The 12,202-nt window shown below is 34.9% G+C and overlaps 2 protein-coding genes and 1 pseudogene across 2 annotated transcripts; 1 reads left to right on the top strand and 2 right to left on the bottom strand.

Annotated features, from left to right (window-relative positions):
• Positions 1-303: 303 nt before the first annotated feature.
• On the bottom strand, positions 304-2,744 carry LOC120123337 (annotated as a pseudogene).
• Positions 2,745-2,993: 249 nt separating this feature from the next.
• Positions 2,994-5,279, bottom strand: LOC120123384 (truncated FRIGIDA-like protein 1). Its single transcript, XM_039142290.1, has 3 exons — positions 5,171-5,279; positions 3,691-4,007; positions 2,994-3,626 (listed from the first exon to the last, which is right to left on the bottom strand). The coding sequence occupies exons 1-3, from the start codon at positions 5,277-5,279 to the stop codon at positions 2,994-2,996; spliced, it is 1,059 nt and encodes a 352-aa protein (XP_038998221.1).
• A 1,275-nt stretch (positions 5,280-6,554) lies between these two features.
• LOC120123338 (chloroplastic import inner membrane translocase subunit TIM22-2-like) lies at positions 6,555-8,363 on the top strand. Its single transcript, XM_039142260.1, has 5 exons — positions 6,555-6,791; positions 7,574-7,638; positions 7,718-7,790; positions 7,876-7,929; positions 8,023-8,363. Exons 1-5 carry the CDS (start codon positions 6,611-6,613, stop codon positions 8,250-8,252), a joined length of 603 nt encoding a protein of 200 aa, XP_038998191.1. The 5' UTR covers positions 6,555-6,610; the 3' UTR covers positions 8,253-8,363.
• Positions 8,364-12,202: the final 3,839 nt, after the last annotated feature.

Raw genomic sequence — 12,202 nt, 5'->3', positions numbered from 1 at the left:
GTATACATAAAGCTTAAATATTTATTAAAATCCTAAACATTTAAATTATCTTGAACAAGCTCTTAAAACTGATGTCTATTAAAGATGTATTTAAGTATATACAAATCTAAATGAAAATATTATTTTATTATTAAATAATAATTAATCTCCGATCGGATTGCAGAGTACCTTGTCAAAAACCCCGACAAAGAAAGTCAAAAGAAGAAAGGAAATCCTCCATAGTAAAGCAAGTTTCATAAATGAGCAATCTTGTAACTATTATCAGCAACTCAGACAGTCATAAATAACGATACCGAGAAAAAAAAAAAGATAACATCATTAAGAAATACCAACAACAATAAACCCTCTCATTAACTCAAATTTGGTTACATTAACCAAATAGAAGTACAAGATGAGCAAACACTCGGTTATCAGATGTTACCATATATGGTCACTCATTAAATGCTTAAATCTAAGAACAATGAACTCTACAATTATGGAAAGAAAAAACTTTTGTAAGAAAGAAGAAGAAAAACTCGGTAGGACTCGGTGAGGTGATGAAAAGAAACGAAGTTGGATGGGGTTAACCCCATGGTGTAGGACAGCAAATATGCTAACTACATTGTCTAGACAAGCCAGCAGTCTCGACAGAAGGGGTTGAGAAAAACTAAGGCAATATATATTGCATAGGGCAACCAAAATAGAAAGATTTCCAAATCCCAAGCAACGTTGTATGTCTAGATTTATCCGTAAAAACAAGAGTACAACAGTGAACACAGAATGGAATGCAATACAATCCAGTTACATCAATGAATGGTTGATGCCCTGGCAAAGGAAGCATACCATGAGCTACCGTGGAGGGTAAGATGGATGGTATTGGGGCGGTATACCATATGCACCATAAATAGGCCGCCTGTCATAATTATATAAATGGGATGCAGCAGGGTTTGGATTCAAAGGGAAACCCATACGGGCTCCTGCCATGCCATACATCCGAGCTGATGGGCCTGCATAAGGATTAGCAACAGGAGTAGAACATGGCATGCCAAAAGGAGGGGCTGGTGAACGTAAATATGCAGCAGAATGATCTGCCAATAAACCAGCTGGCCGAAGATGGGCTTGTTGGAATGGAGGAATCGCAGAAGCCGAACCAGCAGCACTCAATGAGGGTATTACGCGAACAACAGATGCAGTTGTTTTAGGACGCTTGTTGCCACCCTGCTGCTGCTTTGACAGTGCCTGCTTCTTCTTATTCTTCCTTGCCCGTCAAGCTGCTGCTGCCACCTGAATGGCCTTCCGAAAAGCCTGCTGCTGCTGAAGCTTCAAAGCAGCAGGGGTTGCAGGGGATTTTCTGTCTGCCTGCTGCTTCTCAAGCTGCTCAATACGTTTCAGAAGGGGCTCTTGCGAATATTCGGTTTCTAGATTGCACTCTTCAATTATTGTAATGACAGATTTCAATGCACCAATTTCTCCGTCGGCGGCGATATTCTGCACGAGAAACTGAAATTAGTAAAAGGAAAAAAAATTGAATACTGAAGTTTCGTACTTGGAAAAGTTAGCAGGAAATGAAAGTTCCCTGCGACTTAAGAGAGTTCTTTCCTTTCGCACTTACTTGCATAGCATGCCTCTTTGTCTCCTCCAGATACGCATCCTAAAGATGTTCTGGTTAGAATTTTTCTACTAGCCCCAGCTCAAATATAAATTTCACAGCAAGCAATTGTTTCCCATCATCTACCAGTTTTTGAATCAAATCTGCAACGCATAAGGCAAGGCTGTTTTCATCAGATCTACCGGTAAGAGGAGGAGAGAATTCGAAATCTCAAAGGGGGTAAAAATTATGTAAATCCTATGGAAATATATTATCAATGACCATTACGACTTGAGCTGATTATTTAAACGAGATAACAATATGCTACACCAATTACACATGCACATATTGATTCGATTGAACAAAAAGGTCTACCCATATTTTCCATTTTTCTTATCTTAATCCATGAACTTATTTTGGTCTTTTGGGAAATCATTGTGTTTATATATGTTTCATCTTCTTGCCGAGTGAACTGTAAACCATTCTAAGAATAAAACTTTTAATCAACGTGAGTCTCCTGTCTAAACTTGACCAAACTTAGATACTTCCTTTCCAATATGGCAAAAAAATAAAGAACCTCCATTGCCTAAGTAGGCAATCACATCAAAATTCAAGGCACCCAAGACCAGAATAAAAAAAGATCATGCAACAGATAGGATTTAAAAATTGTATTTCCAATGCTGATGCAGAAATTATACAACTGAACCCCATGTAATCAATAAACCAATAAAAGATCATTTTATCAATGTATCTAGTGAGAGAACTTTAAAAACATATAAATGGTGGGAAAATAAGCATAAACACCAACAAGAAATTAAATAAGCCGATGTGAATGTAGAAATAACCAAATTCAACCAAGACATCGCTAACCAACCATGAATCATATACCTTAAAGAGCAAGACATAATGACATATCAATCCCTATATTAAAACTTCAATTCTTGAAAGCTCCTTCAGACACCAAATAATCTAAATCAACCATACATGACAAGAAAAACAGTTACAGAGTAAGTTAACAAAATTTATATACCCATAAAACATATGAGAGCAAGAAAAATATTGAATCCCAAAATCAAACAAATCCAAACTCCCATGATAAGAATTGCATTCAAATAAAAAAAATCAAAACATTACTATGAATTTTCTCCCCTAAACCAATTGACCTACACAATACAGTAGCTAGACACCTAACCAACCACCAATCATATACCTTAAACAGCTAGACATGATGACATATCAATACCTATATTAAAACTTCAATTCTTAAAAGCTCCTTCAGACAACAAATAATTTAAATCAACCATACATGACTAGACAAACTGCTACCGAGTAAGTTAACAAAATTTGCACCCATAAACATAGGAAAGCAAGCAAAATACTCAATCCCAAAATCAAATAAACCGAATTCACATGATAAGAATTGCATTCAAATTAAGAAAGCAATAACCTTACCATGAATTTTCTCCGCTAGACCAATTGACCTACACAATACAGCAGCTTGCTGGAATTTAGCAATGGTAAAGAAGTAATCAACAAGCTCCTCCTTATCAGCCATAGGTCCCAAACTATAAGTTGCCACTAAATGCAAAAAAACAAATATCTCCAAAGAGTTATCTTTGAGCAACTTGACCTTGCCGTTCCAGTCTAAAGCTAACTTCTTTGCTCTCTCCCTCACTTCTTCATCGATACTTGTACAAGTTTCCATTAACTGCTCCAATAAAAACACACAAACTCTCCTTAATTCGAGGATTCCTGGTTCTGTATCATCTTTAGACTGCGAATTCCCAGAGTAAAACCCCTCAATTGCATCCAAAACCATTGCCCCAGGATCCGCAGCACTCCTCAATGAACCGGGAAGCTCCATTCGGATAGTTCCCCGTTCTTTTACGCTGTCGTATATGTACTTCCTCAACCCCTTCCCATCCATTCTCTCACAAAACTCCTTCAGTTCTAGTCGAGTCACCACTGAGCCAGCGAGGCCTGACGGCGGAACCGACCCATCAGACTGCACGCCCACGGAATTTGACGACGATGGCTTCTCAACATTTGACGGTACAAGCTGATTTAATGGTTGATTCGCGGCCATATGAGTGAACGATTCTACTCGGTTTTGTTCCGTTAACGTGTTGGGAGCCGGTGGTCTCTCTGTTTAGGGGACGATTGAGTTGAGCACTAAGTGAACTTCGAAACGGGGAGCCATCAATTGGGTTGCGAAAGGATTCGCGGGACTCGAGGATGCGGAACTGTTGAGTCACCGAGTTCTGAATTTTGGTGAAGTGAGCATGGAGGTCGGACCAAGAGAAAGAAGAGAGGTGCAGAGATTTGGCTTGGAGGTCATCGAACGCCTTCTTGAGTTCCTCTTTTTTGACGTCGATGAGTTCGATCGCCGATCCAATTGCTCTCAGCGACGGCTTCACCGATATGTTTTCCGAAGACTTTGCTTTAGAAGATCAATTGTGTCAAACAGCACAAAAAAAAGATAAAATAAAACCCCAAAGTTAAGAAATAAAAACAATTCAGTTAAAATAATATCTGATTCTTTATGGGTTGGGTAACATGAAGTTGAGAAATAGGTTTTATTTTGGGCTGGACTTTTCTTGAATTGTTACTGATCTCTATGTTTATTTCTTTAAATTATATAAGGTATATTAGAACTAAAATTAAGGATTTTGATAAAGTTTATACACTTAAATATTTTTTTGAATTAATAATTGGTATCCGATCTATTGACCAATTAATCCAGATCGGGTACTGCAGAGGCGAGGGCGACCTCCCAACCCAATTTGCTCCAAAGATTTGAACTCCTGTCCTTGCTTAAGAGACTTAATGTCTCATCCCATTAGACCAATTGATTGTTGGTTGAGACACTTAAATATTAACAAGGATAGATTAAGAAGTTTAGATTCCATCCTACTTACTACTGTTATAAAATTAATTTTAAACATGTCATTTAATAGCGACATGCAGATAGTAACCAAGACAATGTACCTCTATCTTATATATGAAAAATAAGGAGGAAGGATGGAAGATGATCTAAAAAATGCAAAGAAAGGGAGGCTTGATCTGTTTTTGCATTAATCGAAGCCTGCATGAGAGGTAAGTTACGAGAATCCAATTCCTTTTATAGCTTCATTAGATCTATTGATTCATAAAACCATCTTGAGATTCGATGGAATGAGTTGTCACACAATCCATGCTTGCATAAGCTTAATGGCGTGGACTGTGGAGTGCAATCTACAAGCTACCTCAATCTTAGCGGTGTTATAGATGCAGATTCACTCTGCAAACTTCGAGAACTCTATTGGGTTATAATTGTAACTAGTTGTTGGGTTAGTTAACCTTTATCGTTAGGTAGTTTTTTTGTTGAAGCTTTGTTAGTTAAGGTATTATAGTTGTATATATAAACAACTTTGTATTCCTTTCTTCATTGAATGAAAACTAAAAGCTTTTCTTCATCCTTGTTTTCTTGTTCGTTATATGGTATCATTAGTTTTACTTTTCACACTTCACAATGGTTAATTCCTTGAATGATAGCTTTGATAATGGGGCCAATCCCTATCACTTGCATCAATTATCTCAGTATGATTTTGGTAACCCAGTTACTTTCCAACGACAACTTCCATAGTTGGAAAAGATCGATGGTGCTTGTCCTTTCTGCCAAGAACAAGCTTGATTTTGTTGATGGTTTGATTGAGGCTCTTGATTCGTCCATGGTAGATCAGTTCAATGTTTGGACACGAGCCAACAATTTGGTGATTTTTTGTGTTTCTAAATTCGGTTTCCAAAGATATTGCTGCAAATTTGCTTTATTATACAACTGCAATAGAAATGTCGAAAGATTTAATTGATCATTTCTAACAATCGAACGATCCACGTTTGTTTCAATTGAAGAAGCGTTTCTGTGAGATCGTACAAGATCATATGTAAATAAGTAACTACTATATTCAATTAAAGATTATTTGGGACGAGTTTTCGATTCGGTAGTTATGTAGTTGTCTCCAATGTTCTTGTGGAGGTGTACAACGTATGATTGCTGAACAACAACAAGAGCATGCAATTCAGTCTCTAATGAGGTTAATGAGTCTTATGCCCATATCAGGGGGCAAATTCTCTTGATGGACCCTCTTCCTCCCATTTCAAAAGTGTTTTCTTTGATTGTTCAATAAGAGAATCAAAGAACTCCTTGTTAGGCTAAGAGAAGCTGAGCAAGCTGCTTCAATTGCAGAGGTGACAAAGCAAAAACTTCGAAATATTTTTACTGATTAAAAAACTTCACAATTTGATCCTAACTAATCTTTTGTTTTTTAGCAGGAGAAGTTTGAAAATGTTCAACAAGAGAACGAAAAGTTAAAGAAGCAAGTGGAGAAGCTAAAAAGAAAACACAAGATGGAAATGGTCACCATGAAACAGTACCTTGCAGAGAGCAGATTGCCGGAATCTGCACGCTACCATTATACCGAGAGGATTCAGATGTAGCAACGCAGAACAGCAGTGCAACTCCATATGATGATGATCAGGCATGGAGAGCTGAATTTGGAGCAATATATCAAGAACATTACTAATTCATCCAAAGAAATCAGACCATACATTGTTCAAAAAGAAAATAATACAGATATGTGTACTATGTTTCTGAGACTATATATATATATCAGTGTCGGATATAAGTATGTATCTTACACGAATATGTCTAATTTTTCCAAGAGGATAGAACTCATCTCAAACTCAGTGACCAATATATTTTGGACATGGGTTGGAGCCTCTTCCAAATATTGATTATCATGTAATTCATTATTTTTATTCATAGATATTGTGTTAAGGTATGCTTTGATTAATATAAAATCTCAATGATTGTAGAGTTTAATAAATATAAATAGTACAGGAAGTTTAAGAAAATAAACAGATAAAAAGAAAAAAGAAAATAAATAAGGAAGTTTCATAAAACGCTGTCGTTTGCAGATAAGGGAAACAAAATATCGGGCTTCTTCCAAAAGAAAGAAGATACGTTGAGAGGGAGAAATAACTGATATAGTTTTTAGGACAAAAATGGCTGCTTCGGATTCTCCAGCTTCTTCCGCTGAATCTGATATTGAAACAAACCCTAATCCCAATCCTTCAAAAGCTATAATCCCAACTCCTTCCAATTCCAAATCCCCTGCCGTATGCCTCTTCCAATTCGCGGGAGACTCCGCCGCCGGTGCCTTCATGGGCTCCATCTTTGGCTACGGTATTATTTTTTCACTTTTAGATTGAAAATATCTTATGTTTTTATTTTCTTCTTTCTATTGGTTTTCTTGACGTTCTTGGACAGTTCGGTAAATCACGAAGGTACGAATTTTTTTTTTGAAAAGAAATCATTGAATTTCTGGGTGAGTTTAGTTTTGATCTCGAACCAGATCAAAAACCTTTTTTTTTTCTTTTTTTTAGATTTGGTCATATGAACTTTTTACCAATATTATAGGAGTTGAAACTCATATGGAATATTAATGGCGGTTGAGTGGAGAAGATAGTCATTATATATGAACAATGGATTATTCTGTTTTTCAGCATTTCGAATTGTGATATTGATTGCACAATTTCCTTTGGGGATTCTTTATGCTTGAACATTACCCCTTTGGGTACTCTAGGACATAAAAAGATCGAGTCTTTTACGTTCTAGGTTGTCCAAAAAATGCATGTTCAATGTCATGACTTTGGCTGGCATTTCAAGTTTAGGACTTGGCGTATAGTGACTGAGTTACCTTTTGGGCGGACATTCTACTCTTGGATGTACATATGATTTTATGTTAGGTGGCAAGCTTATAAAATTTTAGGAGGACAATAGAAAATACATAGAAATTACTTAAATTATATGAGATTTTGAAATTTTCAGGACCGTCCCTGCTAGCTCCCTCAGTCCATCCTTTGATTCCACTAGACATTAACATTTGTTGTGGGCTTGTAGCTCATTTGTCTGGTTGAAATCAAGTCAATACCTTCTTTAATTTTATCTTTTTGCATCTGTCTTAGGTTCGGGACTGATTAAAAAGAAAGGCTTTAAAGGATCCTTTGTGGAAGCAGGATCTTATGCCAAGGTATGAGAATCTCAGGATCCTTAAATAATGCTGTTAACTTTGTAGTTTTTCCCTCAACAAATCTCCAATTTCTTTATAGACATTTGCAGTTTTGTCCGGCGTACACAGTTTGGTTGTTTGCTTTCTGAAGAGGCTGCGGGGAAAAGATGATGGTATGCCTTTGTAAAAAACCAGGGTAACATTGCCTCTTTTTTTTTGTGCTTGGTTTGCATATAGTAATGTTATCTTTCCATGCAGTTATTAATGCCGGTGTAGCTGGATGTTGCACTGGACTTACTCTAAGTTTCCCAGGTACGAGAACCTCGAGGTTCATTCTTTTCCGGTAAAAGTATAGGTTTCACCGTTTCAGCTTCAACCTCATCTTTGCTTGAAATGGTTATGCAGGTGCACCCCAGGCACTTCTACAGAGCTGTCTCACCTTTGGGGCCTTCTCATTTATCATCGAAGGGCTTAACAAACAGCAACCAGCGCTGGCACATTCGTTTTCTGCGAGAAATGGGAACGCGCACCACACGGGACCTCATCCTTTAGCACTATCTCTTTCGATCCCCCTTCCAGATGAGGTGAAAGGGGCATTTTCTTCGTTCTGCAAGTCCTTGGTAAAATCCAAATGAAGGTTTCCTACAGGGCATTTTTATTTTTCCTGTCATTTGTAGAAGTGTTTAAGATTCGAAGATTTTGGTTGGCATAAATCTGAAATTGCTTCTTTCTTGTGTTGTTGCATCCCATTTATGGTCCGTCTGATTACCAAGCTTATTAATGGACCATATGTTTGTATTCCAATGCCACTTAATCTCCATCATCAAATCTAATGAACTGGCCAGAATCATCAATATAGATAACTACACGATGCTTTCAACTTACCAATATTATTTAGTTTAATGTAATGTAATTTGGTTAGAATAAACTAATTCATTAACAAAGGAATTTGATTGAAATAAACTAATAATTTAAAGAAAGAATTAAAATAATTTAAATTTTGAAAAATAATGCAAAATGAATTATATAATATGAGCACGTTTGAAGTAATTAACTCTTGTTATATTTATGGTCTATTTGCTTCTTTGTAATTGGTTTTTTGATTTTTTTTTAATTTTCTAGTGTTTGGTTGGCGGAAAATAGATGTTAATGTAATTCATTTTTTTAGTCAACTGAATTTGCTTTGCATTTTATCGAAAATAACTTGCGGTATGATTTTCTGTAAATCATTTTACGAACTTTTTGATTCGTAATATAAACACTCTAAATATTATTATTTTATATATTTAATATTAATATATTATTTTAATATTATTTTAAAAAAATATTAATTATCAAAATATATTTATTGATAATTTTAATAATACAATATTATATTTTTAATGTTATAATTATTTTATTATAATATATAATATTATAGTTTTATTTTAATAATATAAAATAAATTTTTAATAAAATTAATATTATTTATTTATTTTATAAAAATAATATTATTGAATATTTAAAATATATTTCTAAAAATATAATATAATATTATTATTTCTTAAAATTAGTGTTATACTTTAGCCCACAAACCTTACCAGAACATCGTACACAAATGGTTAATATCTTGGTATAGAGGTTGTCGACTCCTTAGGCCATTACTTGGGACTTCCGTTATATATTGGGAAAAAATACATTTGAATATCCGCATGATAAGGTTCATAAACACGTTAGTGGATAGACAAGTGGTTGTTATCCTATGACGATATGGAAGTATTTCTAAAATCCATGGCTCTCTCAGTACACGCGATGTCTTGTTATATGATTCCTAAACACTTGCTTAATGAAATCTTTGGCATAATGCAAGGATTTTGGTGGACAAGTAAGATCTCAGAGCGTGGATGGTCGTTAATGGCGTGGTCAACAATTTGTACCTCGAAGAGTCAAGGGGGCTTGGGTTAAGGGATCTTCGCTTTTTTAACTTGGCTATGCTCGATAAACAAATACGGAGATTAGTTCATCATCCTAATTGTTTGTTGGAGCAAGTCTGGAAAGCAAAGTACTATCCAAATTGCAACATACTACGTGCCCCTAAGGGCGATAGGAGTTTTTATGCTTGGAAGGGTATCCACAAAACCATTCAAGCTTTATCGGGTGCATTGTTCTGGAGAGTAGGACAAAGTAGCTATATTCACATGAGGAAAGATCATTGGGGCGGATCAAAGTTAATCTCTCTCTCAAGGGACTATTCCTATCTTCCTACGCAATAGCTTCGGGCTTGGAACGACTTCTTAGAATGAGTCGAGGGTACATCAAATTTTTAATCATATAGACTTTGAACTAATTTTGAAAACAAACATTGCTTCAACCAATGAGGATATAATTATTTGGGGTTACCATGGCTCAAGTATTTGTTCCGTTCGTTCGGGATACTAATGGCTTCAACGACCATCTCATTCTATGACAGTCACATCTAGAGTTTAGAAATTAGTAGCTAAATTGTATGTTTTACCTAAGATTAAGATATTTGCTTGGTGAGTAGCTCATAATGGTTTATCAGTTAGTAAACGTTTGCTTGAGGCCGGAATAAGTGATGGTATTTGTCTAATGTATGGAATGGATGAAGAGACATGTCATTGTGCCGGAGTACGGTGTGCATTTTTGTCAATTCAACTTGTTTCTCCGTTAGATTGGCTTGATTTGGTAATCTCTGCCATAAAGATTGATGACCTAGCTTGCTTTCTTGTTCTCCTTTGGAATCTTTGGAATGGAAGGAATTCCAAAGTGCATGGAAACAAGTGGCAACCCCGTGGATACTGGCTATCAATGTCAGGTCCTTGCAACAAGAATTCTTATCGAACAGGAACCAAGCGTTAGAAGAGTGAGGACTGAGCGTTTTGTTCTCAAAACGTCGTCGCTACTAAGCCAGATGAAATGGCAACCTCCCCCTCCTGATTATGTTAAAATTAATCTGGATGGTGCTTTTTAAACCATTGGGAGGATGACATCTGTTGGTGTTATTGCTCGTGACTCTCTCGGCCAGATACTTGATGGTTGCGACATCGCTAGGTTGTGTCGAAGTTGGCATATAAGAGATTCACACTTTCAATGTTGCTCTTTTGTTGGCTAGATAGTATAGTTGGACTCATCTCATATTCGAATCAGACTCGACATTCGTTGTTAACAAGCTTTCCCGACATGAGGATGATCTATCCACGTTGGGTTACCACCTTTTGGAAGCTTGTAAGACACTAAAGGCTAGGATCCACTTTAGGATTTGCTATGTTCCTAGATCTTGTAATTTTGTGGCCCATACTCTAGCTACGTGGGCTCTTAGGTCTGGTAATGCTATGTATTTTGACTCAGTTTGTCTTGAGCTTATATCGTCTGTTGTATCGAACGATTATGTTTATGGTAATACAAGTACACAGGGCACTCTTTTCTCCTTATAAGCTTAAAAGGGGTTTTAATGAGACCTTTGTTCTTAAAAAAATATATAATTAATCATATATTATTCTTATTTTAATAAATAGTCATTATAATTTATAAGAATTTTATTTTAATAAAATAAAAAAATATTAATATTTTTATTTATAAAATTATAGATATAATATTTTAATAATAAATATTGAAATAATTAATATTAGGTAAATTACTTTATATTTTAAAAAATAAAAAAATATTTATTATATTTGATATTTATAATAAATAAATTCTAAACAATTTACCAATTAATGAAAAATAATTTACACAATATCACCTAAACAACGTAAAATTATTTTCAAAAATTATTTTCTAAGAAATATAATTAATCATGAAGCCGAACATTTTAGTGGACTTAAAAGAGGCGAAATTGGTTCAATATCGTATTTAGGAGAGAAAAAAAAATTAGAGTTCTAAAGCACATACTTTTAATTTGATATATATGATATTTGTTTTAGTATCTAATGAATTTGTCAAGTAAAAGTGACGAGTTAATCCAAATAATATTTTTTATTTAAATTTGTCATCTCAAGGTGATAAATTTTAGTAAATTTTTTTTTTCAAACTTTTATCGCCAATGTGATAAAAATTAATAAAAAAATTATATTTTATTCAAACTTTTCATCTGGGGTATATTTTTTAAAATTCTTCACCTCAAAATGACGAATTTTATACAGTGTAAAAAATATTTTAGATCCCAAAAAATCAAATTATCCTATTTCTAAATAAAAGGTAAACTACACGAGTGACCACCAAACTATGATCATTAATCGATTTTGCGACCACCAAACTTTTTAATTGATTCAATCAAACCACTCTCCCTTAAAAAACGGAATTGCTGACATGTCCGTTAATAAAACTGGCATAATTATATATTTGGTCCTTAATATTTACATATTTTATCAATTTAGTCACTATTTTAATTCAATTAAAGAAATTTAATTATCCAATTAGAACATGACATGTGTCAATATATGATTTGAAGGTTTTATTTATGAATTTTAAATTATTTAATTAAGTGATTTTATAACCAATCAAATGACGACACGTGTCATCACCCCTAATTGAAATGGAAGATTGAACAAGAAAGATGCGCCCGAGGAGTTTCGAACCGTCTAAG

Source organism: Hibiscus syriacus, unplaced genomic scaffold (assembly GCF_006381635.1).
Source record: "Hibiscus syriacus cultivar Baekdansim isolate YM2019G1 unplaced genomic scaffold, ASM638163v2 tig00110392_pilon, whole genome shotgun sequence".
NCBI lineage: Eukaryota > Viridiplantae > Streptophyta > Magnoliopsida > Malvales > Malvaceae > Hibiscus > Hibiscus syriacus.
The sequence above is the reverse complement of the archived record's forward strand: the minus strand, read 5'-3'. Positions and strand labels throughout refer to the sequence as shown.

Excerpts from the sequence above, each read along its gene's own strand:
- LOC120123338 (XM_039142260.1), top strand. The coding sequence starts at position 6,611 with ATGGCTGCTTCGGATTCTCCAGCTTCTTCCGCTGAATCTGATATTGAA. Across the intron at positions 6,792-7,573 it reads GGGCTCCATCTTTGGCTACG|GTTCGGGACTGATTAAAAAG; the intron begins GTATTATTTTTT and ends CATCTGTCTTAG. Across the intron at positions 7,930-8,022 it reads ACTTACTCTAAGTTTCCCAG|GTGCACCCCAGGCACTTCTA; the intron begins GTACGAGAACCT and ends ATGGTTATGCAG.
- LOC120123384 (XM_039142290.1), bottom strand. The coding sequence starts at position 5,279 with ATGGACGAATCAAGAGCCTCAATCAAACCATCAACAAAATCAAGCTTG. Across the intron at positions 4,008-5,170 it reads ATGGAAGTTGTCGTTGGAAA|CAAAGTCTTCGGAAAACATA; the intron begins GTAACTGGGTTA and ends GATCTTCTAAAG. Across the intron at positions 3,627-3,690 it reads AGACCACCGGCTCCCAACAC|CTTGTACCGTCAAATGTTGA; the intron begins GTTAACGGAACA and ends CCATTAAATCAG.